The sequence below is a fragment of the Alexandromys fortis genome, unplaced genomic scaffold (genome assembly GCF_014885135.2).
Source record: "Alexandromys fortis isolate MF-2015 unplaced genomic scaffold, M_Fortis_MF-2015_v1.1 scaffold_194, whole genome shotgun sequence".
NCBI lineage: Eukaryota > Metazoa > Chordata > Mammalia > Rodentia > Cricetidae > Alexandromys > Alexandromys fortis.
The window spans coordinates 2,324,289-2,348,151 of NW_026068075.1; the positions used below are offsets into that span (position 1 = coordinate 2,324,289).

Consider the following 23,863-nt stretch of genomic DNA (forward strand, 5'->3'; position numbering starts at 1 on the left):
TCCTCAGTGTTAACTATCAAGTGAAGACTGTTTAACTAAGATACCCGTTTTTGTATGGCACGGTAGGGTGTATTCAGCTAGACAGAAATACCCTCATGTTTCATTGGCTATTTTGTGAACCCTGAAATCACTCTTGGAGTTTTAAATCAATACAATTCCCAGTATCCATGTTGATTAAAAATTAATTCAGAGAACATTTTATATGGAACCCATTTACCCTGGCCAGAATGTAGCAGAAAAAGGTGAACTTTTATAAGTTAAGAGTACAGTAGAAACATGCTGGATCTTAAAATTTTAGGCTGGTATTGTATGAGCTGGAAGAAGGGTGCCAGGGAAATTGCATTGACAATAGTGGAGACACAGACCTATAGTTTCTCTAAGTACTTAGAACCTAAAAGGAACAGGTTGCGCTTCCTGTGTGGATTCAGAGCTGCTGAGGATATGCTTTTGGTTGTCAGCAGTATGTGACCATTCCTCCACAGCCAGGAATTAACTGCAACACAGATCTGACTTATTACTGAAAGAAACCAAATAAACCAGGACAACTGGGTTCCACCACCCATTCAGAACACAGACTGCCCATGTAGCATATGTAATGAAATTAGATCGTTGGCCCTTCATTTGTACATTAAAAGCTTCAGTTACCTTAGCCCAGGAGATGAACCTTCCTGAGTCTCTGTTCAAGACTGAAGTAATCAATAGGTTATTTTTATCCCTCAATAGCTTTGATAACTACTGGGCACCCATTTAAAGTTCTTTGGGGTGTTTTAAATATTTGACACATCCCTTGTTTAAACCAGAAGTCTGGATTTAATTAACATGCCTTAAAATATAGGCACGAAAATTATTTCCCAACTTATTGAGGCCAATGGGAGCTGAAACCATTAAAGTTCATAGATTTTTTTTTCTTGTTTACCTTTTTTTAAAACTTTTTTCTCCTTCCTCTTTTCCTTCTAGTGCTAGAGATGAGCTCAGGTCCTCAGACATGTCAGGCAAGGTACTCTTATCACTCAGCCACATTTCCAGACTTAGAAAACTGGGTTTAGTTGAAAGATGACTTACATTACAGAGTTCAGATATTGCTTTCCAATCTCAGTGTTAAACGTATTTTGGGAACAGGGGAGGTGGTTCAACAGTTAAGAGCATACACCTGTTGAGGGTGGTGAGTTTAGTTCCTACATTCATCCAGTAAGCTCTAGGCAGAGGGATCCATCTCCCTCTTCTGGCCTCTGACTCCCTCTTCTGGCCTCTGACTCCCTCTTCTGGCCTCTGACTCCCTCTTCTGGCCTCTGACTCCCTCTTTTGGTTTCTCAGGGCACTGCAATCACATGTACACCCCACCCCCATAATAAAAATAAAACCTTGAAGCCCGTTTTATTTATAGCTTTCCTCTGCTGTGGGGGCCTTTAATCTTTCCTTTGAAACTTGTTGCGATTGACGTTAGGAGATAGAGGCGAGCTTGTCTCATCTAGGCTGAGTGACTTTATTATGACTGCTTTGCAGTCGCACAGCTTTCTTTAGCATTTGCAAATACATCAACCACTTCTCTGACATTTAATTAAACAGTGTTTAAAGGCCAGAATACTTAAAGTTCTAAATTTTTGCACAAAGAATTTTTCTATAAAGAATTGGTTTTGACAACCTAGTATAAATCATTCTGGAATATGAAGGAAATACCAAGTTTCTAGTTTTGGAACCTTGAAAGGAGGACACCCTTTAGCCTGTTTGAAGACAGAGGAATAGAGTTTAATATTCTGCACTATTTGTGCTCCCAGTATTTTACTCTTCGTTTTTTCCTAAAGCAGCCATTGTCCCCATCGCCATGAGTTCTAAACAACGATTTATAGTCACATGTTTTCATCGTATGTGTGATTAAAACCTCTAGAAATAGTAACTTCAGACACCAAGGGTCAGTGCTCTAATATGTACACTTCCACAGAATTCATTTTCATAACAATCTCCCTTTATGCCTATTAAAACTTCAGCATTGGTCTTTGAAATGAGGGTACATTTGGGACTCTCCCAATATTTTCAACCACAGTATTTGTTGTTGTTGTTGTTTGACTTTTTAAAAACTGCTCCTAATAATGAATGAATGCTAACTGTTAAGACTGAGAGTCTACATTTATTTGCTCTAATACTATGATAAATTCAGGTAGGAAAGCCCTCACTGGATGCTTCCTAAGTATACTGATGGATTTCTTTATGCTGCAAAATCACTATACGCTACCGCAGTTTACCTTGTTGACACGTAATCATTCTTACAAGACTCACATTTCTGACCAGAGAGCATGTGGTTCATGGAGCATGCCTAACAGCATGTTTGAGGACCTGAGTTAAATCCTCAGTACTACAGAAGAAGACTTAGTAAAGCACTTGGGATGTTTATAAATAATTAAAGATAAACATTATTTGGTAGCTTTTACTATTATTTTGAATGGGGGTGCTGAGAGAAAATTTTCCAGTGGAAATTTTGACTAAATTTTAAAAAGTTTCTCATTATAGACAATGAGATTTTTTAAAAATTGAGTACTGGTGAGATACCTCAGTGAGAGAAACCACTAGCCATGCAAGCCTTATGCTCTGATACTGATCGGCTACCAAACTTGTTCTCTGACCTCCACACGTGGGCCATGGCATATTTACAGGCGTGTGTACATACACGAAAAAATAAATAAAATGGACATAACTTCACAAAAGATGAGCTCATTTGACACAGTGAGGATCAGCGATTGTCCAGTAATTGATCAGAAGAAATCATTCCATCTATTTTTTCTTTTATGACCACAGATATGAACTGAAGTAGGTCATTTCGTGGGTTTGTGAAATAGAATAACTTGATTTAACTGCTATTTTTAAAAAGGTATGTGATTTTTGTTAGCCTGGGGCTATTGTGGGAAAATGCAACAAAGGTTGAAATAAATCTTGGAAAATGCTCTGCATATGGGTGGAATGTTCTATTATAGTCTTCCTCCATTCTCTGGGCTGAAGACTTGAGTGTTCTGTATGATACTTGTTCAATTGTGGTCTTTATCTGCAGTGCTGTGCGCTTCCCATATGCCCTAAAGGGTTCAGTATTGGGCCACTAACCAAAACAAAGGAGGGAACCAGGACCTGAACCAAATTTGAATTCTTGAAGACTTTTAAATCTTGTCAGCCTGCCAATTAAAACAGTGTATGGCAGGTGTGTTGAATATTTGTAAAGCCAAAATAAATGTCCACAAGAAATTCAGAGGTAATGCAGATATTAAGGAAAGTTTAAAATGGAAAGAAATAAACCATTGTATTCACTGTTCATGCTGGAGTCCTATAAAAATAATTTAAGGAGTGCCTCCTCAGCCACTGTAGCTTTGTAATCTTCAGAACTAACTGAGCATTGTCCATGTTACTATGTTGTATACTGGCTTATAGAGACAGTGGAGAAAAGGCATAGGCATGTGGAATGTAGGGAAATGGGACAAAGGTAGCTGACGGTAGCGACCTTGCACTCCTGGAATAAGTTCCTATTTCTGTCAGATCAAGAGAAAGTCGTTCTTCCTACTTTTTGTTTGTTTGTTTGTTTGTTTGTTTGTTTGTTTGTGGTGTGTGTGTGTGTGTGATAATTTTTATGAAAAATAAAAGGAACCCTTAAAAAACATAGTTTCCTTTTTCAAAAGATGCACTTATTGGTGAGTTTATTATGTATGCAATTTTAAGTGCTTATACTTTTCTTGTATTTTACCTGGTGGTCTTATAGATGAGCATTATTTGAAATTTAGAATTGTGAGAAAATACTCAACTTTACTGTTCTTAGTGAATTCAAAACCTAGAGAGGTGGACAGAGCTCTGAGACTTAAAAGGTGCTCAGTAATGTAATTCCTTTCTGGCAAGGTCCAGCTGAAATACTAGTAATATTAGATTACCATGCCACTGGAATATCGTTCCAACTAGGAACCCTTAGAAGCACGACAGTATTTGAAATTCTGATGACAAGATAAAAGGCAATGAAACTAAGAAACCTTGTTCTATCAGGAGTTTGTACTCTAATAACAGAGCAAAGATAAGTCGTGAGATCAGCTAGAATAACAAAAAAAGTCATCTGTGCCATTAGAAAGACGCAGTATGTTGATATGGTTTAAAAGATTGGTTATGGAGTCCAACTGCATGCACCGCTCTATCACCTACTTAGCTAGAAGAAGTGAGGCAAGTTAATTACTTAACCTATTCCACCTCAATTTCCCCATCTGTAAAATGAGAAGAGTAGAATACTCTGCAGGAAGAATATAGGCAGCAATAAATCTTAGTGTGAATAATTCTTCAGTATTTCTCTTCATGACTCTTTTGTGCAAGTGTTTGAGAGTGGGTTTATGGGTATTAAGTCATAATGCTTGGTGTACCATTCATGGTGAGTTAGAAAGAAGTTTTTCCACTTCCAACCCTTTACCATCTCTTAATATATAATCATTCCAGACCTCTGCATCTTAGATTAGTTCTTTATGTAAATGAACATAGGAAATTCCACAAAAAAGGAGATCTTATCAGTATCCTCAATAGTGCCTGGCACATAGCAGATACTGAATATATGTTGGTTCAGCACAACTTGGGGATATTATGAAGGTGATGATGCTTACCAGGCAAGAATGGAATGTTGTGAAGGAAACATAAGTATACCACAAAATGACTAGCTTTCCTCTTTTGAGATTCCCGAGGGAGATAAATGCTCTCTGTTGAGATATGTGCACAAGACTTGGAGTCAGAAGATATTGCCTGGGGTCATGGTTCAACCCCTCATAGCTTAGTAATGTTAAACAAGTGGTTTAGCTTTATGAGTATCATTTCTTTCATAAGAATATTTCACTTATCACTCATGGCTTAGTGTATTTTGAGATAGCATGAGAAAGTCTTAGGGTTCCATTCTCAGCACTTCCAAAAAAAACCCAACAACAACCAAAAACTGCAGTCTTTTGGAGCGATCTAAAGATCAATGCAATCTGAGCATGTAGAAACTGCAATACAAAAAAAAAAAAAAAGAAAAGAAAAACAAACGCACTAACTTCATGCTCTGCATTAGAGAACTATAAATAAAAAGTCCAAATTTTATTTCTATTGTTCAAATATAGAGAAATGAGGCTAAAGTTTTACTTTCCCCCAAACAAAGTAATCTTATTTGGGGGGGGGGGCTTTAAAACATACAATCCATTTTATTTAGGTAGTTACTTACATTTTAGCATTTTAACTATAAACAGTGTAAAACAAAGCAATGTTACAAGATGGACAGTGAACATTATCAGTATTTAAAATGTGATTCTAGAATGTTTTGTCACAATTATATATTTTTTATTGATTTTTATGGAGCTCTACATTTTCTTTGCTCCCCTCCCTGACTGTCCCCTCCCCTTCAACTATCTCCCAAGGTCCCCATGCTCCCAATTTACTCAGGAGATCTTATCTTTTTCTACTTCCCATGTAGATTAGATCCATGTCTGTCTCTCTTAGAGTCCTCATTGTTGCCTAGGTTCTCTGGGATTGTGAATTGTAGGCTGGTTTTCTTTGCTTTATGTTTAAAAACCACTGGTGAGTGAGTACATGTGATAATTGTCTTTCTGGGTCTGGGTTACCTCACTCAAAATGATGTTTTCTAGCTCCATCCATTTGATTGCAAATTTCAAGTTGTTGTTATTTTTTTTGCTGTGTAGTACTCCATTGTGTAAATATACCACATTTTCCTTATCCATTCTTCAGTCAAAGAAAATTTAAGTTGTTTCCAGGTTCTGGCTATAACAAACAAAGCTTCTATGAACATAGTTGAGTACATGTCCTTTTTGCATGGTTGAGCATCCTTTGGATTTATACCCAAAACTGGTATTACTGGGTCTTGAAGAAGGCTGTTTTCTAATTTTCTGAGAAATCGCCACACTGACATCCAAAGAGTCTGTACCAGTTTGCATTCCCACCAACAATCTAGAAGTGTTCCCTTTTCCCACAACCTCTCCAGCATAAGTTGTCATCAGTGTTTTTGGTCTTGGCCATTCTTAAAGTTGTAAGATGGAATCTCAGAGTTGTTTTGATTTGCATTTCTCTGATGACTAAGGATGTTGAACATTTCCTTAACTGTCTTTCAGCCATTTTAAATTCTTCTGTTGAGAGTTCTCAGTTTAGGTCTGTGCTCCATTTTTTTATTGGATTATTTGTTCTTTTGATGACCAATTTTCTTGAGTTCTTTGTTTATTTTGGAGATCAGTCCTCTGTCTGATGTGGGATTGGTGAAGATCTTTTCCCATTCTGTAGGCTGTCATTTTGTCTCAAGGTGATCTTAAGAATATAAGTTTTTATGCATTGTCTTTCAAGTACAGTTGCGTGAGAGAACTCCACATTCTCACCAGCTCCTTTTGTTGTTGTACCTCATTTCTTCTGAGCCAGCTCCCCAAATATTTTCACCCTGAAGGAAGACATGTGCTGGCTAGAACCATATCGAGGAATTGGCCAGGGTCCCATTCAAGGTCATAGGCAAAATAAAAAATTCCTTTTTCTCCCACTCCCACTCGTCATGTTTCATAGAATGCATGGCCAGAGGCCAGTTCCTTTTTGCATTTTTCATTTGTATAAGTTCAAAATTAAAATTTATAATTTATATCTGTGTCTCTACGTGATGGGCCTCTGTAGAAAAGTCTTTCTCCAGACCTTCACTGTTTATGTTCAGAGCAAATCCTCAACCCTTATGAATATTCTTTTTTTTGGTTGTTTCCTTTCATATATGTTCAGGCAGCCTATGCAAGTTAGTTGTAGGATTAAGTGTGAATGTAAACTTACACACTCTTTCATTTACTTTCCACAATATACTAAGCCACTTCAAATAAGTAAACTGGCTTTACTCATGGAAATCAACTTAGTTAGCTAACAGTGCTGAGAGTTAATGTCTAAGGTGAATAGGAGAAAGATTGGAATTACTTCCAATTACTCAATCTCATTACTCAACAGAGTTGCTTTTTTTCTTTATATATTTACTGGTGTTGCTTCTGTGTCTCTTTAGACTTAAAAAAAGTTAACAGCTTCATCAGGCCATAATTCATATACTGTCCACTTTATTCACTTAAAGGGAACAATATTTTCAGGGTTGGTAGCACACTCTTATCCCAGCATTTTGGAGGCAGTGGCAGCGGATCTCTGTGATTTCAAGAGCAGCCTGGTTTTATAGTGAGTTCCAGGACAACCAGAGATACATAGAGAAACCCTGTGTCAAAAAGTAGTAATAATAAAATAATAAATAGGTTCTATTATGTTTAAAACTGCATAAACATAACCACTAACTCACAGCATTTCGTCACTCCAAAAGGAGGTCCCTGTGCTCATTACTCAGTAATCTGTTTTCTGTTTCTGTGGATTTTACTATAAATAATTCACATAATGAATCCATGATAACTGGCTTATTTTCACGATTCATCCATGTTACAGCATGTCTCACCATTCCATTCCTATGTCATTATGTAGATATACTACATTTTGTTCATCCTTTCATCTGTTCATAGGTTGATTCTACAGTTTGGATTCGTGAATAATGTTTCTGTAAACACTGCTGGAATCTGAGGCCTTTTTCAATTATTTTAGATGTATACTGAGGCATTGAAGTGCTAGGTTGTATAGCACCGTCTAACATTGAGAAACGATCAGAAATTTGTCATAACCACTGCTGCATTTTTTTCATTTGCCCAACAACTTTAACCATTTAGTACATGGTTGTGTGCAATGCAATGTGAAGGGGTCTTCAGCACAGTGACAGTAACCCTGGAGCTTTTGTTGAAAGCCCGTACTGTGCCCCTAAGCCCAATGTGGAGTAACTAACTGAAATTCCATATTCACCAGTAGCCGTTAAGTTTTTCAGATGGGCACTAGAAAATCCACTGTGGAAAGTGGTGAAATTAAGAACAGTTTGCTTCTGAAGGAGAACTGTAATACTTCCCAAGACATCAATGACCCCAAGTCTTTAATCACACAGCAACTAGTTCAGTAATCTGAAAGAACATGAATAAGTCACATACAACGCATTTTAGCAAACTTTCTCTGAAGGATTAGTCAGAGGGATAAAAACATGTTTTGCCGTTGACTGGATAAGCTTACTTGCATTTCCTGGGCATTTATTTTCTCAATGATAACTGAAAAGTCAAATAACATTGCATTTCTTCTGAACTATGGAAAAGACAAACAAACAGTGGTTGAACATGTATAAAAATGAAGTGAAGTATTTTCAAGAGCGTTAAGTCTACTTTGGATGACATTAACAAATAGTTCCTTTATTGGCTACTTAGAGCTGACTTTTGTTTACTCTTCCTTCAGGATGTGTGCATAGTCTGTCGCCAGCAAATTAACCTTGCATGTTTCTTGCCAGTTGACTTGCTTGCCTCTGTTGCTGTTTGACAGGGAGATAACTGCAAATCTGCAATCTGCATAATACCTAGCATGTTGCTCAGCGGTGCTTTCTAGCTCACCTACTTGTGTATGTTGAACTCTTTCTTTCTTGAAGACTAACAAATAGCCCAGAAATATACCCAGGAAAAACCGTCCTATATTCCCCAGGGAATTTTCTAAAATTGAAAGCACATTTTCTGCTTCCACCCCTCCCTTCACTTGAGATGAAGCGAGTCCCCAGCTAGCTGTGTCATCATTGTTTCATAGATGTTCCCATGCATACGTGTCACCTTTCAGAGAAATTCAGCAATTCCTGGGCTCGGAATTTTGAGAGCAAATTATACAGGCTGCTATTGGTCGATGACTTTAGTTTAAAGACAGAGTCCTAGAGCCTCTAAAAACCAGACACCCATAAAAGTAAATTGAATATGTAAGGGGCTGTCATGCATTTTCTGCATAGTGGACTCCACAATGAATTTCTACCCTGAACATATCAAAAAGTAAGCTATCATTTTTAAGAGATTGGAATGTTGCCCAGTTTTGCACTACAAGAGTATCTAAGCAGTTGCTTGCTTTTACTCTAAAAAGTTTACACTGGGAAGTGCCCTTTTACTGATATAAGTAAACTGGGTACGGATTGTACTCAGTTGTAGTTCACTGTGCCAATGCTTCCTGTCCTACAGAGGATGCAGCTACTTTTCTTTCCAAGTCTAGAGTTTGAAAGGAAGCATTAGAGTGTTTTACCTAATTTCATTTGTTTTTTTCTTGCAGGTTCTGAAAAGTGCCTTTTCTGAAAACTCTGCTGCTTGGATTCTACTCTAGAGCTCTCTTTCCAAGCTCTCTCCCATACACCCTCCCCCACTCCCGCCCCTACAAAACTTGCTGTGCTTGTAGTTCACTGTCAGCAACTCGCCCGTTGATTTTTTTTTCTCTCATTCTCAGTGTTCTTAGTCATTTTTCCTCCCCTTGATTTTGCAAAACTATTTTTTAGGTTGTAACATCTTCCCGATCTTATTCTTTAGAGCAACGAATTGGGGAGACAGACTTTTCTCCCTTGATCTGAGACCATTCCACACACTGAAGGGCAGCCAGCAACATATGCTTTTTGTAAGAATAATTGAAAACATCAACTAGACAGCATAGAATTCTTTTGAAAGTCTGCCAGTTATTTGAAGCAAATTCAGTAAAGGAACAAAATATAGTACGCAATATCTTAACCTTAATAGTTGCCTTCTTAGGACCTGGTCTCTAATTTGATTTTTGGTTATTCTGATGCAAAGTTGACTTAAGTAGCTTTTTGTGTTTGGCCAGATTAGGTTTGCCTTCACTGAGAAGCTAAGTGCTAAACAAACACATTCCATCAAAGCAACCTGCTCTCACTCCGCATTTGCTTCAGATTCACTTAGACTCCTCAAACCATCCACTGACAGGTTATTGTCTGAAGGAGGGTGCACTTGATTGCCATTTTGCTTTCAATATGACAACTGTTAGTGTAGCTCTCACTCGAGATACCAAGTGGCTGACTTTAGAAGTTTGTAGAGAATTTCAGAGAGGAACTTGCTCTCGAGCTGATACAGAGTGCATGTTTGCCCATCCGCCAAGAGTTTGCCATGTCGAAAACGGCCGTGTGGTGGCCTGTTTTGATTCTCTGAAGGTGAGTGCCGTGTGTATGCACATAAGTACTTCAGTGTGTCCATTTCTAGACATTTAGAAGGAAAATGTGCTAGAAAAGTAAGATTAATAAGAGGATAAAATTATGTATTACTTGATTTAAGACAAGATGTAGCCTTTCTATATGTTGAACTAAACCAGTTGGAGACTCATTCTGCCGTAGTTTATTTATCAAGATAGATATACTCATAAAACAAACACTCACGAATTTTTGTAGGACTGAGGTATTATATCCTTGCTGAAGTTTAGGCTGATTCTCCATATATGTCTCTGTCTGGTCCGTGAATTACCATGTAGATCAGACTAGCCTTGCATTTGGAGCAACCCTCCTGCCTCTGCCTCCTGAGTTCTGGGATTGCAGGCATGCACCACCACACCTGACTAATTTACTATCTCATGAGATTTTCATTTCTACATAGAATTTAGACTTTAAAATTTTTATTAGAATTATTCATTTTATTTTATCTGTGAATATTTTGCCTACACGTGTGTAATTGGAACTTATGGAGTCCAGAAGAGGGCACCAGATCCCCAAGAACTGGAGTTACTGATAGTTGTGAACAACCATGTAGGTTCCTGGAATCAAACTTGGGTCCTCTGCAAGAGCAACAAGTGCTTTTAAACACTGAGCCATCTCTGCAGCTCATGAAATTAGGATTTTAATACAGTGATCAAAATTCTCATGCATCAAAGAAACTCTTTGATGAATATACTATATATATAGCTTAATATGCATATTAGTAATTTATAAATGCTTGAGATCAGTCAGCTCGCAGAGGACAAATAAAGTCAGACTAAGCATACAACTTAAAACCTCATTGTCTATGAATTTTCGGCATACTGTTATAAAACTAACTTCACTAAATTTTCTTCTTGAACATACGATTGAACAGCTTCTGATCTGTAAGAATCAGGGTAGTCTTAGCTGCCAAAGTTGTAAAGCTTGAGGAAAGCAAAATTATGAGGGCAGGTGGGGTGTTTTATACAGTAGGACATAAATTATTATGTAACATGGGAATGTATTCATTTTCATGTTTTCATAGTTACCTTAAAATAAGGATAAGATCCTGCCTCAAAGTGATGTGTCAGATTTTGTTAACTCCCCTTGGAAAGTCTTTACCCACCCCCTCTGAGGAGCGGATTAGGGGCTGGGTTGGGGAGAAGGTGGGAGGATCAGGAGGAGGGAAGGGAGTGGGAACTGGGATAGGTATTAAAATGAGAAAAGATGGTTTTAAAAATAAATTCAATAAAAAACACTAAGAATAAAACGTAAGTATCCTTTAGCAATTGGGTTTTTAAGCTCCCTTCCACATAGAGTTTTACAAATTAATTTAATTTTCATCAAAAAGTAAGGATAAGATTATCCAAATTAAAGCAGAAATGCAAAATGTATGAATAGATTATTGGTTTAATTAATAGATTTGCCATCATGTATTTGAAATGATTTTTAAAATTACAGCTAGATGAAATAGGCTTAACAGGAATTTTTAAAAATTTTTTGATATCATGTGACTATCATCATGATCAATTCACCTCGCTAACATTTCTATTGCTGACTGCATTGGCTACTAGAGGTGCATTCCTTTGTTTGCTCGTTTACTCAGAACACAATTTCAAATGCTTTACTATATACTCTTATCGCTGGAGCCAGAAGTGCTTCGGACTTCAGAGGTTTTCAGATTTGGGGGTATTTTTATGTACATAATGATATATCCTTAGGACATGATCCAACTTTAAACATGAAATTTATTTATATTATATATATATGCCTTATGTCATTTAATACAGTATTTTAGTTCATCTGTTGTTTGTATGCAATACTAAGCCATGTATGGAATTTTCCAATTATGGTATCACATTGGTGCTCAGAACTATTGGATTTTAAAGCTTTTTGGTTTTTCAGATTAGGGATGCTCAACAAACCTATGTGGTTTTACTTATTTCTAGGTTGATAGTTTTTTATTGTGAACCATTCCAGTTCAATAGTAGAATCTTATTACAGAAAAGGGGGCTATTACTAACACTGAAAAACTCTGAACTGCTTTTATTTGAAGCAGATCTAATAACTAAAAACGTTTTGGGTGTTTGTTTATTTGGCTAAGCATAATGACACACAGCTTTTATCCCAGAACTCACTAGGTAGTTGCAGGTAGACTTTTGTTGAGGTCAAGGCTAGCCTGGTCTCCATTTCAAAGTTCTAGGACAGCTAGAACAACATAGTGAGACACTGTCTCAGCAGAAGGGTTTGTTTCTTCCTTCTTTCCTCAGTCATGCTCTGCCTACAGTCTATTTCTTTCAGTCTATTGCTGCAGTACTCGTTTGTTCCTTGAGGCCAAAAAGAGCACTGAGCTAAGTCTTTCATTCACCAGAGCACATGCAAGTCCAGGCATTGCAGTAGGCTTCTTGTCAGCTTGTTTCTGGAGATGTAGAATAGAGCCAGAGCCTCACTAATCTCATCCTTGGGCTCCCTTTTCCCTCAAACCTTAGGTAACTTTTTCTTTAATAAATACAAAATGCCTTCACTACCTAACTTTCACAGTGTCTCTGGAGATTCCAAAGAGACAACACAACCAAGAAACAAGTATAACTACAAAGTGAATCACGTGTATGGTTTTCTGGCAATTAGTGAATCGTTTGTTTTAGGGGCTATTAAAAAGGGTTCCATTTAGGTAGACTTCATTATTTAGTGATGCAAACTCGTGGGCCCAAATCCATCGCTATGACGCTGATTTTATTTCTAGAATTTAGACATCACTGTTCTGTTCTTCACTCTGTGATAGGGAATTCATTAGAACCTATAGATTCTTTCTAGGCATCAGGGAACAAGGGATATGTGTGATCTCCTTAATCTTTGATATACTTTATGTCAGTGTTCCTATTAAGGGCAAAAGAATTCTTACTATACAGTAAACACATTGAGAAAAATAATATGAAAGGTGGTTGCTTATAAAACACATACTGGACATTAAAGCTTGGAAAATGATTAATTCAAGTACTAAATAATGACTAATGAATATAAATACATCACGTAATTATTTTCATATGCTGTATACGCTCCTGGATCCTTTTCTCTTAAAATAATTTAGGCATTGTGTTAATATCTTGATGATAGTCACACAAGATAAAGATGATTTACATAATTCTTACAGTTTTAATTTCTTTTCATGAAAACCTCTCTATAAAGCCTTTTAATTAGTTTAAAAGGCTTTATATATTTAATTGGCCATTTAGATAGCACATTCATCAGAGTTCCATGGTTGTACAAAAGCTTTGTAGTTTCTTTTATGTTGCTACTTAGGCAAGATATGCATGAAAGTTATACTAAGATGAGGGTAATTGACCTATGCTGATTGTACTCCTATCATATGCACAACACACAAAGAACATACCTTAATGATTGCTGACACATTCGTTGCTCCTCTTGAATTTGTATAATTGAAGCACCATTAAAATTTATTTTTTTTCATCAGTGGTTAAAGAAATGAAGCAATCATTTGATGATTTGTGGGCTCTGGGTTTTGTTTTTTGAGGTCATGCGTGTGTGCATGAGCGTGGGCATATGTGTCTGTGTGTGTCTGTGTGTGTGTGTTTGTGCGTGTGTGTCCGTTCCATTAGCACTAGCTACTCAAACAGATGATGATTCTTTGCCTACATAATAGGTACAATAGATACTGTGTCCTATTTTCACCTCATAATGAGCAGAGGTCATAAAAATAGGAGGGTGAGCTGAATGGATGATCGTGCATTGTGCTTGAAGAGCTATGCTCATAACTGCGCGAATGCTGCATGTTTAATGATGAAGGTTGTGCCATTTTCAGATAGGAGTCTAGCTTGTGAAGCCTGTAGACTAATTCTCAGCTACATAGATGAGTCTCACGTCATGTTGCTATGCCACTGTTTTTTACCCAGTTGCCCTGTCTTCTTGGTACATTCATTTCAAAACTTCCCTTTGGTATTGTTTAACGCATTTTATACTGATTCCCTGGCATTACATGCTGTCATTGATTTAGATTGATATTTTAAATGAATTCTCTTAGATTTAACAAAAGATCATCTGTGGTTATTTTCATAGCCAGTTTACTCTGCATCAAAATTATCAGGCATATCTTGAATCTTCCACTCTATTCTTGAAGGAGTGTATGATATCATCTACCTGCTATGCAGGAAATACATAAGTACTTTTAGTATTTCATTATAGCAGATCAACAGAAACCATACCTACCTGTCATAGTAGGTACTTTGGTAGTTTTGTAAAAACTACTTACTACTTAAGCCGTAAGAGCAGTCATACTCAAAGTATAATTATGTTAATCCATATGCATTTGCAAATGATGGACACTGGGAGAGTAATTCACACAAAAGACATCTAAAGTATATCTTCACACTTCATGTATGATTACAAGCACAGTGATAATATAACAAGTGAAACTTGTCATTAAAACATATAACTCTATCCTTGTAGGTAATAATCAACCCTATGATCCATATGATCTATATTTAGAGCCACCAATCACAGCAGCTTTTACTAGCTTAAAACTTAAGTATTTGGGAGTTAAGGCTTAGCACAGTGGTTGTTTACCCAGCACGGTGAAAGCCCTGGGTTCAATCTCCAACACCTCACACAAAAAGACTATTTTGACTGAATATGTGCTCATCCATGTTTGCGTAGGCACAACTTGCCAAAAGTCAGACTCTTTGCAACATAAGCTCAAGGTTTAGACAAGACACAGAACCACTTATGAACTCCGTCTGTGAGGTTTGCCTCTACTATAAAGAGAGTCACGGAAAATAATGCCTGAGTTTAAAATATCTTCTTTGAAAAAAAATCTTCTTTGATATTGTCCTTAGAAAGGAATAATCCTTCATTTATAATAGTCTTTTGGGAAATTTTTTTTAAAAAAATCTCTTATGAAAAATAGATTCATGGTTAGTACCCAAATAGTCTCAGTTTATTTCAATGTTTTGTTTTGAAATAAATTTAGACTTACAGAACAATCACAAAAATACTCGAAGCACTCCCTGCACACTGCACCCAGATTCCTCTACTGTCAACAACTTATTCATAATAAAATTATCAAAACCAGAAAATTAGCACTAAGCAAAGCACCTAAAGTAGGGACTTTATTTAAATTTCCCCAAAGGCTCAGTGGTTCAGATAATTGAAGAAGTTCTCATGTCCATAGTATTTCAAAGAAAAGTAGGAAATTGAGAATTTTGGCTGCTGAAAGACTATTCAATTAGAATCTTTTTACCATTTATACATGAGGAAACTGGAGTTAGTGAGAAAGAGTTAATTTCTCAAGATCACTGCAAAATTATCAGAAGAACCTGATGATTCCAATCATTTGAATCATTATCACATGAGAAGAAAAAATGGAGAAAATGCCAAAAAGGCAATTTACTTAAGGTTTATGGTTCATTTTTAGCTCTCATTCTGGGGTTATTGTTGAGATAGGGTCTTACATGTAGCCCACACTATTCTCTAATTCTACACAATTCTTCTGACTCAACCTCCCAAGGGCTGAGATTACTGATATGAGCCTTAATGCCTGACTCATACTCTTAGTTTATTGTTAATCATTTAGACTGTTTGTTCCAAAATGTAGAACAGAAAGGAGATACTATTGGCTTACAAAGTTATTTAACATTATGATGATAGCTTTGTTCAAGTCCCAAACAACAGAACAACTGGGCTGTCTCCGTTCCCTTTACCTTTCTTTTTCCCAAACCACTGCATTGTTCCGTTCGCTAACCAGATTGATGGTTGATTTTTCATAATGCTCCCTGATGTCTGATCTTGTTATGTACTTACTAGTAAAGTGCTCTGGTTAGCTGGTGATATCTGTTACCAATCACCTGGATATTGTAGTAGCTGTTCAACCTTAAAATAGATTATCTAAAAAAAAAATAACTTCAACTCTAATTGACTTTACTTAAAGTGCAGTTTTATAGGACCATAGCTCAAGGTCATTGCTCTCCTTCCTTGCAGCAAAGTTGCAGTTGGGCATTTGGTGATATGCAACTCAGGATTTGAACAGGAAAGTATTTGCCAAATGCAATTTGATTATATCATTTCCATGTGATAGGAGAAACTTGAAAATCTGAAATTAAAAAAAACTGTATTATACGTCAGGCCCTTGGTTATCAAGAAACTCTTCTATTGTTAGGGCAATATAAAAATAATTTTGTTGCTGAGTGGCAGTGGCACATGCCTTCAATCCCAGCACTTGGGAGTTTGAGGCCAGCCTGGTCTACTAGTTCCAGGACAGCTAGGACTGTTACACAGAGAAACCCTGTCTCAAAAAACCAAATAAATAAATAAATAATTTTGTTTCTGTTAACACAGCTCTATAAATTCATTGCAAAAATATCAAATGGAAAAAATAAAGCATATTTAACAAATGGTGCTGGCATAACTGGATATCAACATGTTGAATGAAAATAGACCTATATCTATCATCATGCACAAAACTCAAGTCCAAATGTAAATACTGTCATTTTCCAAATCATTTTTTGTGAACTGTGTCTAGCAGGTACTTAAGTACATTTGGAACTTGGGGATAGTTTTTTAAGAACATGATTTTGTACCCAGAGAATCATTTTTTTTACTGTTCATTCCCTCCCCAAGAAATAAACTTTCTGCCTATACCATCTTTAAAGTGACTTTTTTTTCTCTAAATTCTGTGTAATTTGATCTTCAACTTACAGGCTTATGGAAATGAAGGTTTCTCTCCTGCCTGTCAGATCCCAAATAACCACTCTGAGGCTTAATATTAATTACAAACTGTTTGGCCTATTAGCTCAGGCTTATTATTAACTAGTTCTTAAAACTAAACCCATTTCTAATAGTCTATATTTTCCCAAGAGGCTCATGAGTTGTTACCTCACATCTTGTTTCTCTGGGAGCTGTGTCTCCCAGACTCTCCCTTCTTTGTCCCTTTTATAGATGCTTTATTTCCAGCCTGGCTCTATTCTGCCTGGCTATTGGCCAAATCAGCTTCTTTATTAACTAATGGTATAAGACATATTCACAGCACACAGAATGGCATCCTACATCAGGCTTATGTGATTGAGAGAAATTATAGCCATCTGCTATCATTAGCTATTCATTTTCCTGTGTGAATTTAACTACGTAATTGGTGTTTCGGTTTTTGAAATCTATTTTTGTGATTATTATTGTATAAGCTGGATATGTAATCTTGTTTAAAGTTTTAGATTTATTTAGTTTTCCATTTTTTATATTTTTAAAAAGTTTTTAGAGAGGTTCTATGTATCTCCAGCTGTCCTAGAGCTCACAGTGTAGACTAGCCTGGCCCGAAACACACAGAAAACCACTACCTCTACCTCCTGAGTGCTTGAGTAAATGAGTAGCTCATCATGCCCAGCATGTTTCAGTGTTTTTATTCCTATACTGCCAGTTACCTTAGCCAAGGTCAAGTTCATTGTCAGATGTAATTACACATTTTAAGTTATACTTTCACACTTTTTATACTTTATGTCTTGATGTTATTTTTTTAAGCCAATAAATGATTCCGTTTTGTTCATGCTTTATTTTTTAAATGATCCTACTGTATCTTGGCTTAACCACATAGTCACTAGAGATAGACTAAATCATTTTTATATCTTTTTAATTTTTTTGCTTTTGTTTTTTTCAAGTCAGGGTTTCACTGTGTAACAGTCCCAACTGTCCTGGAACTAGCTCTTGTAGACCAGGCTGGCCTCAAATTCATGGAGATCCACCTGCCTCTGCTTCCCAAGTACTGGGATTAAAGGCGTGCGCCACCACCACTTGGTTGTATCTTGTTTATGATACATTTGTGCAATATTATGTACTGTCATGCCTAATGTGTTATTTAGTTAAAGAACATATGGATATAGTATCATTCACTAGAAATGATTTTTCATTTTTCAGCTATGACTTTTTCAAAGACATTTATTAAATGTATGCTTCCAGCTGAACGTTTTCTATCATAAATGGACTTTTTTGTTGAAATTCATTTTTGACACACTAGAAGTTGGTATAAAAAATAACTTTTAGTTCTATCCACTTTCTTCTGGGTAAAGAATAGACAGTGAGGATAGTTTCCAAACTGTTAAAATTGTCCCTAAATTTGAAAGTATAGAGCCCACGGTAGATACAACAAATTCCCTAAACCAAGTCATATCGTGAATGTCGGACACAATTCACTGACAACCTACATAGTAGCAATACTCTATACTTTCTGCATCAAAATGAACAGATTGTGCTGTTGCCTTTTTGCATTGCTGGGAATGGAATCCAAGGCCTCTTGCCTGTTAGCCATCAGTTCTGTTAGTGAGCTGTTTTCACAGGCCTTGCTTTCTGTTGTTTTGTTTTGTGGTGGAGCTTGACTGAGCCCAGACTGGCCTCCAGCTTCTAGTCCTCCTTCTTTAATGATTTCAAGTGCTAGTGATACAGATTTATTCTCTTTTGGGGGGCTTCAGAAAACTTTCTCCCTCTGTGACTCATATTCTTTGTCTAGCTTGTTTTATACCCTGGAATACATTGTGTGGATAGCATTGTACTATCCCTAATCTTTGACCCAGAGATAAGATTGTTTTAAGACTACATTGTCACATTGTCTTCAAATATTTGTTCATGGGCCTATTTGTGAAAGGTAGTAATAGTAACACAACAATGTGAGGATTTTTGATATCTTCAAGAGCACTGCAATTTTGTTTTAAGGATTTCACAAATAACCTAATCCCCCAGGATTGTTTTTCTTTTGTTAATGCTTATGCTTATCAGTTACATGAACTTCAGTTTTCTTCTAGCCTCTCTAATAGCATAGTTTGCTTCCTTTATTTTTAGTACTCAAGCAAGTTAGTTATATGGAAATAAATTCAAAGGGCAGGGTCTGCAGCTCAGTGATTAGGAATATATTTCATACTTGCAAGACCCCAATGTTCATCCCCAGCACAGAAAAAAAATTAGTTCTGGAAACAAATTTGGTCTTAAACATAACTGACAAACATTAAAATTATGAACATTTTCATTCTGCCAGTACATAGCATTGAAGAAAAGATACTGTCTTGTTTTTCAAGAATGCCCGAGAATCGTCTTGCTAAATGCTTCTTTCTTTGGTGAATTACAAATGTAACCATTAGAATATTTGGAATGTGATGTGATATCAGCAAGTGGCAATACTTAGAGAAAATGTTACCTTAGACTAACAGCTCTGAGAAGGGCTCATTGTGTGGCCTTGAGTAAATCATGAGAATCCTGCCATGAGAAACAACAGCCTTTGGTGGCATATACTTTGGAGGGCTATTTGTGGTTCTTTACCAAAATTTTTATAAATGTCAGGAGTTATTTAATGCTGAAAGTTCTGTTGTATCCTTTGGAAGTTCTGTATGGATTTAATTCCCAAAGACATGATTTGTTTAACAAACATGTACTGAAACATCTTACTTACTAGGCAGTGATTGGGCTCAGTACTGTACAGAGCACAAAATTATGGAAGGCGTGACTCTTGCAGGAGCTCCTAGTATAAGGCTGCTCTAGCATGTGCCATAAGCCATGTATTTATCTCACAGTTAAAAGAGTCCACAGGAAGGACAGGACTGGGATTATGTCCAGCTGTAGAGATTAAAGACACAGTCGTGGAAGAAGTGTGTTTGAAGTATTCTTTGAAGAAGGTATAGGCAGACATTCAAGTCAGAAAGGAAAAGCTAAGCAAAGTCAGAAGGGGAAAACTGGAGTGTCTGGGGAGTTCAGTGTTAAGTTTAGACAGGCCTGAGCATTGAACTGGAGAGGAGTGGGCTTAAAATTCAGTGACTATGGTGAAGGATGTGACTCTATGGTAGAGTTCTTGCTTAGCAAGTACAAGGCTCTGAGTTTTGTCTCCAGCACACACAGAAACAGTACAGAGCTAGGACTCTAGGCTTTATTTTATAGCTATGAGAAGTCTAGAATATTTTTATAAATGAATACATATGTATATATGTGCTATGTACATATGTATGTATGTTTGGTGTGATAATCCAGTAAACTTTAAGCATGAATTTGTATAAAATGTTTGGAATTGCATTTGATCACACACAGGTAGCTTAACAAAGTACTATTGAAATGATTATTAATGATAATGAGGTCATTCTTCAAAGGATTTTTTGACAAACATGATTGCCTACTTTGATAAACACATGCATATACTTAAACTGATAACTTACTCTAAATACTCCGTGATGCTTGTAATTCTTGGAGTCTGAGCATAGGAAGGCAAAAAAAAAAATTCTAATAAAGAGGTCCATACATTGACACTTCAAAAAGTGTTCAATAATTGCAGTTTAGTAACAAGAACCTCCTTTGAAATGAATTAGGAAGATATTAAGAGAGTAGCCTGAATATATAACTTTAAGGAAGAGTACCTAGGTAGGATTATGAGTTATGCTGAGTTTTTTAAGTGAGTAAATCTCTTTTTACTTTCTCCATCTTTATGGCCATTCCTAGAGAGCAATGTCTGGTATTCAAAATAAAATATTCTGAGGCTATGTGAAATAATCTGTAACCAAGATATGAGCCAGTTTAAGCAGCTGCCTCTACTTTCTTTCAAAAACAGGAAAGATAAGAGGGACATTTTGGCCAGTGCCTGTAGTTCCTGAATTTGGGAGTTGGAGACTGAGGCATCAAAAACTCAGGGACATTTTAGGCTATATAATGAGTTCCTGCCCACTTTCCTTCTTTTCCCCCAGTTTTCCTATTCTCCCACTAGAGAAACAGGTAAGGAAAAAATGACGTTGCTATAAGTCACAGATTATAAAAGGTAAGAAGGGAAGCGAGGAAGGAAGAAACAAGGAGGGGCCACAAAAGGATAGTAGAAAACATCAATTTGGGCAGTCTTTTTATTTTGAAATAACTTAGCTCCACTATTACCATGTTTGAAACTAAACTATAATGAAAATGTAATGAGGAAATCACATACTTCAATGTGTTTGGGGAGGGGAACAAAGAAAGACCCTTCTCCCAGAGAGAGAATTCCTTATGTCATTTTGCCATTTGAAACTGCTCTGCTTTCCACAAAAAAAGCAAAGGCAAAACCGTTCTGATTGATGCCTTAGGGAAACCCTAAGTCTCCCCATCAAACTTGCTCTTCCTCCTTCTCAGTACCATGGATATCCTGGTCACCTTGCCTTCCTCTCTCAGTTTCCCACACCCTCAACAGGCTTCATGTCCCAGAATTCCTTCAGTCTTTGCTTAGTCTCTGAAACTTCAGGATACATGAGACTGACCTTCGTGGGTAAGTTCCATGAGGTCTTTGGAGCTAAACTAGGTCCTCTTTGTTTCTTCATCCGTATCTTGGCACAGTCTTTTTAACATGAGAGGTGCTTAGTATCATATTTGTTCTTTGATCAGGGAGAAAGCAATGTAGTTTGATGCATGTTCGTATTTTCTTTTGGTTGCTCGAAAGCTCTGCACTACATTTGGGGCCCAGTGATGAACTTTACTTTACATTTGGAATACGTTGATATAATTATCAAATTTTAAAAATGAATATCGTGTCATTCCTACTGTGAGTGACTTACTCTTTGGACCTGATGTAATGACCTTTTTGGAAAAAAATACCTTTCTTGTAAGTAATTTCCAAGAAGTATATACTTGTATAAATAGAAATAGAGTTGGTCAACATGGGAAGATTTGCTTTTCTTGCAGTTCATTAAACCCCTAGGCAGTTTTTATTTAGATATGTTATTGTATTCTGAGCACTTCCGTATTGGGAACTGGAGATCTCCATTTAAAATTGGTTTCCAGTGATAATCATATCATATTGTGCATTCAGTACACTTACTTTTCAGTCTAAAGTAAAAGTAAAGAACAAATGAACTAAATGCAGCTACAACTAATCTTAATACAAAATGGAAAAAGAAAAAAAAGCAAAAATTGTTGATACTTTTTTCACTATTTTAAAGAGGATGAGAGTATGTAGCTCAGCGGTAGCATGGTTAAGGCTCTTGACTCTTTACCTAGTACTGTGCAGGAAAGAGGATGACGTGTGTGTGTCCATGTACATGTCCATGTATGTACATGCAGAGACCAGAGCAGGACTTTGGGTGTCTTCCTCTAGCTCTCTGTCATAATGCCTGGAGACACCAGCAAGGGAGCTCTCAGGATCCGGCTGTCTCCAGGGCTACAGATGAACTTTGTATCCAGTGCTTGCTTTGCGGGTTAGGAATCTGCTGATCCTCAGTTTTAGATTATCCATATTGAGACACTGTAGTCAGCATTGGGCTGTTACTTTTAAGGTAAAAGCATTTTCTTGCCTTTACGTCACATTTTCCAGATACCTTTCTAAGGAATGAAGAGAAGGGCTAATGTTTTCAAATGACTGGGACATTCTGAAGCCATTGAAGGTATGAATTTAAGGAGAGCTGGGGAGCTTTTTCTCTTCCATTTGGGTCCTCAACAAACATTCAGAAAAGCACTCTGGCAATGATGTAGAGCAAATATGTTCGCCATGGAACCAGAGCTCTCATGTACTTACTTTCCATTATAATTAATAGGCCTATTTTTGTAATCAGAAACTGAATTGATTTTCTAGGAACTTTGAGAAGCCCAATCTTTCATTTAGTGATCCACATTGGCTACTTGTGCGTCACTGCTAGCACCGTGTCAGATTCGTGGAATAAAAATAGGAAACTCTTCATTGTGGCCTTTTATGAATCGAATTATCAGTAACAGGAAAATTCTTGATAAATAGCCTAGTCTATTATTTGATGAATAGAACAGTATGCCCTGAGAGTACAGGGTCACAAAAGTAGGGTAGCAGACTAGCTTCATCTGGGCACTTGCCGTAAATGTATGTTCTCTTGCCTCATCCAATACCTGCCGGGAAAAGACAATCAAGAGGTATTTGTGGCCTAGTGTTTTTCAAGAAACCCTTCTGGTGGTTCCGATGATCACAAATATTTGAAAAACTTTAGAGAAAACTATGACTATAAATTATAACAACTCAAGATGATATTTCAATGCTGCAGGACCTTTGTTGTTCCTCCCCTCTTGTTCAGATGTGGGAGAACATGGTGTCTGATTCACAGGACTCAGACCCTTGGAAAGCCGGCTACATTTTCCTAAACAAGGCACCACAGTGCTTATCATATGAGGGAAGTTTCTGAGAACTTCTTCAATTAAGAGAATAGTTTACTGCTTCACATCCTGACATTCCTTAAAATTCTTTGATCATAGAACTTTTATTTTGGTGGGCCATATAGAAACTTCTCATGGAGTTTTGTGTAGGTGACTAGCCAAGGAGGATATTGTTAGATAAATGTGTGAAATTGAAAAGAAATAAAATTGTCCTAGCCATGTCTCTGTTATAATGCTTTAGAAAGGTTAGTGAATTTCTGTATCTCTGATTCTCTGTTTTCAATATTATGAACCTACAAACTTTTATAAGCAGCAAGTGGGAGGACAAAATTGGTGTGCATTTGTATGTGTGTATTTTCATATGATATGTATGTACATATCATTTATATAAATATGTAATAAGAAGTTTTGCCTTCTTTACAATATGAATCAATCTTAGCTTCTAAAAGGTTGGCCTGTTGATAGGAAAAATGGGAAATGAGCTGACTCTTTAATAACCATATTTAAAATGAGATTCAACTTTTACTTAACCACTTTATATAATATTTAAAATCCATTTGCTGTATATAATCATTAGTATTTTAGCCACACTTAGTGTCTTCTTTTATAATATATCCTTTTGCAGGGAGGTTTAAGGGTTTTTATTTAAGAATTTCACCTACACACATATATAACATATTTTGATCAATATGTCCCATTCCCTCCCCTCCA

At 36.7% G+C, this 23,863-nt stretch overlaps 1 protein-coding gene across 15 annotated transcripts in view; it reads left to right on the forward strand.

Moving 5' to 3' along the window:
• Window positions 1-23,863, forward strand: part of Mbnl3 (muscleblind like splicing regulator 3) — a 96,502-nt gene that overhangs the window by 33,179 nt on the left and 39,460 nt on the right. For 11 of the 15 annotated variants that reach the window (XM_050121638.1, XM_050121644.1, XM_050121645.1 and 8 more), the window contains exon 2: window positions 9,154-10,036. The exons of the other annotated variants lie outside the window; for them this stretch is intronic. In XM_050121638.1, the coding sequence (XP_049977595.1) occupies window positions 9,860-10,036 (177 nt within the window). In that variant the 5' untranslated portion in view covers window positions 9,154-9,859. The remainder of the gene's footprint in view (window positions 1-9,153; window positions 10,037-23,863) is intronic. 15 annotated transcript variants of the gene reach the window in all.